The following is a 5,625-nucleotide window of genomic DNA, read 5'->3' on the forward strand; positions in this document are numbered from 1 at the left end:
TGTTGCTAGTGGGTGAGGGTGAAGAGGAGAGAAATAAGGAGAGAGATGCCGTGGGGATAAGGTAGGACTTAGCCCTATAAGGAAAAGAGTATGAGAGAAACCTATGGGATTGGGAGGTTGAAAGGACTTCTAAAGAACAGGAAAGTCCTGTACGTGATTTTAATTCGATTCCTGTGTGGTTCCTGTATTCTTATCCATTTGGGAAGGACTTTGGATTGTCAGAGAACACAGAATAGAAATTTACAGAAAACTTAAGCCAATGTCACTCAGATTTTACAAAGAGGAGTTCCCAGCTGATATCTGGGTTATGTATGGAAGAGAATGAGCTAAGCCTCAATCTGGGAATATTTCTAGAAAGTCCATTCCAACTTGTGGTACCATGAAGAGGCAAGAATCCAGCCAATGGAAACTGTGTGCAGTTGGTCAAATTAAATTGCCAATATTTGAAGAGGTTCCAGGGTGACCCTAGATTGGGTAAGTCATCTGCTGTTCTGGGGGAAGTAATGTCTTGGCAAGAAAAAGAAGAGTTAAAATTTGACTTGAATATTAAAAGCATAAAGGCACAGTATTTGGAAGAGACACAAATAAGGAAAACCATATTATTGAATAAAAGTACAGAAGCAACGGAGAGAGAGATACAAGATCTCTTCTTGACTAAAATATGGAAAGTAAATCAAGGGCTTAGCATGGAGAACATTCAGGATGTGGGCAATAAATTCTTGTGGGGAAGGGATTCATATTAGTATGAAGAATTGGCAGTCATGGAATGGGTCAAATAAAAACAAAATGCAGATACCGTGACTTTGGGTCTCTTGTGTTGAATATACTGGGAGAAAGATTTCAGAGGTAGAGAGGACTAAGGAGAGATGGAGATGTCATGAGAAAGTTGGGGCCAACCTGGGGACTGTGGAAAGCAAAAGAAAGGAGTGGCATAGAATAGAGAAGGGATTGCTTGTTTGGAGATAGATGGCTGTAGGGAAAGAGATTGAGGCTTGCATTTATGGTGCATCACCATCACGCAGGGGATTGTGAAGAGTCCTGCAGGTTAGGTTATTGATATTAGTTGTATCAGTGCAAACACCCATTTGCCCAGGGGTCTTCTTGTCCCCTGTGCCTCAGGCAGCCTCTAGGTCCCAGCACTCTACCTTTAAAACCCTTTTCAGTTTAGGGCTGCTCAGCATCCGTGAAGTCAAATGAATAGAGACTAGAGCACAGATGATAGCTTCCCAGGCCCAGAACCAGGACCCCTTATTAAAAAGGACACTCCACATGGAGATTAGTAGGGTGAGAAAATAAGAGGTGAAGAAAATGAGGAAGACAGCAAGAGACCTCAGGGCAGTAGAGTGAGCTTCCAGGCTGGAGAGTGGCTGGTGTGATGATCTTTCATCTGCCTCAGGTGTTGGAATAATAAGGCCATGAGCAAGACGGTGGAGGCCAGGAACAGGAGGAAAGGAATAATCAACACAACCACTTGTGACACATGGAAGAATCCCACAGGAATATCTCAAGTCTCTCAGTCATGGTGCTGTTTCTAGGGAAATGCCTCATGGAGATTAGTTGAATCTTGCTGTAATGCCCAACAGCTGCAAAGATGATAGACACACAAGAAATCAGCAGAGAACCCAGCAACAGCCAAGGAACCAACCTCACAATTCTCCACTTCAGCCAGAAGATGGGGTGGCTGAAGGAGGAGAGTTTGACACAGTAGAAGACAGCAAACATGCTGGTCAACCAGAATGAAAGAATGTTAGTAAATTCCCAGACGATACTGAAGTGCCAAAATTTGTAATTAGGGTAGAAGTGGGAGCAAAAGTTGTACAGCATCGATGACCACAGTTGACAGAAGCAGCAGACACCCAGGCCGGTGAGAATCATTTCCACAGGTGACAGCCTTTGGAAACTTACCCACTCTGTGCCCAGCACTACAACAGTTAAGCTGCTCTGCATAATTATTGTCAAGAGCTTCAGCATATAGATGATCATGAAGAAGACAGAGTTGGATGGTTATCATCCTTCTATTCCAAAGAAACTTCCTGGGCACAGACTCAGAATCTCTGCAACAATTTCCAGGTAGGGACCAGATTCCTGGCCCCACTAGTGTTTCACACAAGAAAATATCTCCCTCTGGATGCAAATTTTTCTGGGCTTATTTTTGACTTTCCCATTTTCCTATCTGCAGGATTTGCTTATGCTTTGCCTGCTGGTTTGTTATCAGGCCTGGATGCAGGGAAATGTTGTTTGAGTGTGGATTCTTGCTCCTGAGGTGATTTGATTATTCCCATAAAAAGCATCCCTAGGGTTTCCCTGGTGGCGCAGTGGTTGAGAGTCCGCCTGCCGATGCAGGGGACACGGGTTTGTGCCCTGGTCTGGGAAGATCCCACATGCCGCGGAGCGGCCTGGGCCCGTGAGCCATGGCTGCTGAGCCTGCGCGTCTGGAGCCTGTGCTCCGCAACGGGAGAGGCCACAACAGTGAGAGGCCTGCGTACCGCAAAAAAAAAAAAAAGCATCCGTATTTCATAACCATGCTGTTTATTTCTTCTTTATCTGCCTGAGGTGTCTTTAGGTTATTTCCCCATCCTCAGTCTTTTAACCTAAAGTTTGAACCACAGGATAGATAAATCCTTCTATGTCCATTCACATCCTGGGTAACATTTCTGCTCATTGAGTGCTGTAACAATGTCAACTTCAGAAACCGTGTGTCCCCAGCTTCTACAGCAGCTGGGCGTGGATGCTACAATCAAAGTTTGAATGCATAGAGAAAGCAATAAAGAAAATCTTTGCTTTGAGATTCCACCCACGAACTTGCTGGAAGCTGAGACCTTCAAGTATCCTCATCCAAGACGGGCCACTTTCTTTACTGCCCATTGAGTTTCTCAACTCAGAGAAATCACTGCATGGTGCCCCCAGTACTCTCCCTACAATTGAGGTGTGGCCTCCTTGGCTATTGTTCTGCCGATTCCTGTGCCTTGAGCTCATGCTTTATATATGTTTGGGAAATGTTCTTGTTCCATTATCATCACCATTTTTTCCCCCCTTACATGGCGAGGCTCTGTTTGTCACTGCTACCATTGCTCAAGATGAATGGAAAGAGGGCCCTCTTACCTCTAGTAAAACCATTTTGAAGCATGAGGTCTACTGAATAGAGAAGCGTAGAAGCCTTTCTCTCTTTATTTGTTTGTTTATGTATTATTGTCTTCAAGCTTTCCCTTCTCTAACCAGCCTGTGGAGACAAAGGTAATCGCTGTTGATGGTAACTTCGATGTCCCTGGCCCTGCTGTAATCTGGTTCTGTAAAGTTGTAGCCCTCTGTCAAGTCCCCACTAGGTGTTTCTGGAAGTGTCTCATGAGGGCTCACAAGCAAGTCTGACCCCAGTGGATGTGGAATGGGCTGATCCGTCAGGCACCTGCTGAGGATAGGCACTTGGCAGCTGCTTCCCTGTCCAGCTGTGTAGCCTGGCCTGGGCCGCACTGTCCCGTCTGTGCTCTTGCTGCTCGAAGTTCCACCCCATAGGCCCTGAGGCTGAACTGAGCAGCCAGATGTCTGTGGGGAAGCAGCCCAGTATTCACACTCTGAGAGCTGTTTGAGGAAACTTGGAAGCTTAACCCTTAGTCCTTCTATTCTTTGTAATCTCACTAGAGGCAAATTTGATGTGCAGTTGCCCAAACAACTACAAGAGCACCCTCTTGCAGCAAGCCCTTTTTCTATCTCGATTCTGGGACCACAGTTCCAAGTATCCAATGTCACTGGTGTGGAAGTGAATGCGTGGTGGTGTGTGGTACCTTGGAATATGAAGATGGTAATTGAAAGCCTCAGAGACACAAAGATCCCTATAAGCAGGACGCTTGTGATTTTGTAGACTTTCAATGCTGTTTTAGACAAGGGACAAACTACACCTTACTTCTAAATAACTCAGTATTTAGGAATCCAGAGCTATATATGCAGACCAGAAAATGAATTCAGGAAATTAGTTCTGGAAAACTATACCAGATAGACACCAAATATTTAATTAGCGCCTTCAAAATTGAGAGGATAATTCTGATAATTACTAGTTGATGAGGGAGACAAAGTGAAAGTCATAGAATCCTTGAAAGTAAAACAAGAAACCACTGAACTCATGGTGCAAAGGTAAACCACACTTAAAAATTACACTAAGAAACAGAATATTAGAAAGCATCTGATCTGCATTCTCAACAAAATGCAAGAATCAGGAAATTTTAAAAGGGAGATGGCACCTTTTAGTTTTCAATTAAAAGGTGAATTGGTTGAGATGTATCCAGGTATAAGAAGGGAGAAAGAGGGCTTCCCTGGTGGCGCAGTGGTAGAGAGTCCGCCTGCGGATGCAGGGGACACGGGTTCGTGCCGCGGTCCGGGAAGATCCCACATGCCGCAGAGCGGCTGGGCCTGTGAGCCATGGCCGCTGAGCCTGCGCGTCCGGAGCCTGTGCTCCACAATGGGAGAGCCCACAGCAGTGAGAGGCCCGCGTACCGCAAAAAAAAAAAAAAAGAAGGGAGAAAGATAAGAAATGATATGACATGAAATATACAATAATAGCATTAACACCTGCCTTTTGTCCTGGATACACTAGGCATGTTGCCTCCAGTATTCACTGCCTCATTCTGAGAACCCTCAAGGTCTGGGTCTACTGCACTCCACAGGGGCACTCTCCATAATGATAGTGACCAATCGAATAACCCAGATTCTCTTTGTGAAAGTTTGAATGTGAGACATATAAAGTGAGTCCCTAACTGGTGGTTGATGTTCCCTGGGGTTAGGAGTTTAAAGGCTGGCTCTTTTCTTGTGTGGGCCTGTGAATCCTGCAGAGCAATCTCTGGGGGTCCCTTGATTCAGCAACCAGAACACAACAGCACCTAGTAGGTACTTAGAAAATAGCTGTTGAATGAATGATGAGTACAAGGAGAGCAGACCATGTGTCCTACTATATCACAAGTGTAAGGGCCTTGAAAATCATAAAGCTAGCCTCCTAGTATAATAGAGAAATGCACACATGTGATTATACTCTTATGTCATTTCAAATAATTGAAATTGACAAAGATGCTAAAATATAAGTGTGCCCAAATTGACAATATTTTAGGGAAAAACTTGTGGCTTGGGCATTTAATTTGAACAAATGCTTCAAAATTGAATGAGACAAATGGTGATTATAAGTTCTTATACATCATATGTGACATTGTGGAGAGTGGTTCCCATGATCTGCACTGCTGTGAATGTGCATTTATTGATCAGTGTTTGGACCAGTGGGGCTGGCAAATGGACCCCAAGTTAGTACAGTATGAACTCAACAATGTGACTTCAACAATTGTTAATATAACGTAGTAGTTTATTTACATCGTTAATGTCCCCCTTCCAGAATATTGACATCCTAATGCCCCAAACCTGTGAATATGTTACCGTATGTGGCAAAAGGGACTGTGCAGTTGTGATTAAGGACCTTGAGTGGGGAGATTATCCTGGAAAACCTGGGTGGGCCCAATGTAATTACAAAGGTCTTTATAAGAGGAGGCAGGAGGGTGAGAGTCAGAGAAGGAGATCATACAATGGAACAGATCAGAGTCATGAGCCAGGTAATGCACAGGAAGCTTCTTTTCAGTCTGTGTAGTCTCATTT

General features: G+C 44.4%; 1 protein-coding gene across 1 annotated transcript; it reads right to left on the reverse strand.

The window, feature by feature from the left end:
• Positions 1-1,115: 1,115 nt before the first annotated feature.
• TAS2R16 (taste 2 receptor member 16) lies at positions 1,116-2,011 on the reverse strand. Its single transcript, XM_065883574.1, is given in 4 exon segments — positions 1,116-1,363; positions 1,366-1,471; positions 1,474-1,993; positions 1,995-2,011. Coding segments are annotated over 4 exon segments (891 nt in total).
• Between the last annotated feature and the right edge of the window lie 3,614 nt (positions 2,012-5,625).

This window comes from Phocoena phocoena, chromosome 9 (assembly GCF_963924675.1).
Source record: "Phocoena phocoena chromosome 9, mPhoPho1.1, whole genome shotgun sequence".
NCBI classification, from domain to species: Eukaryota; Metazoa; Chordata; class Mammalia; order Artiodactyla; family Phocoenidae; genus Phocoena; species Phocoena phocoena.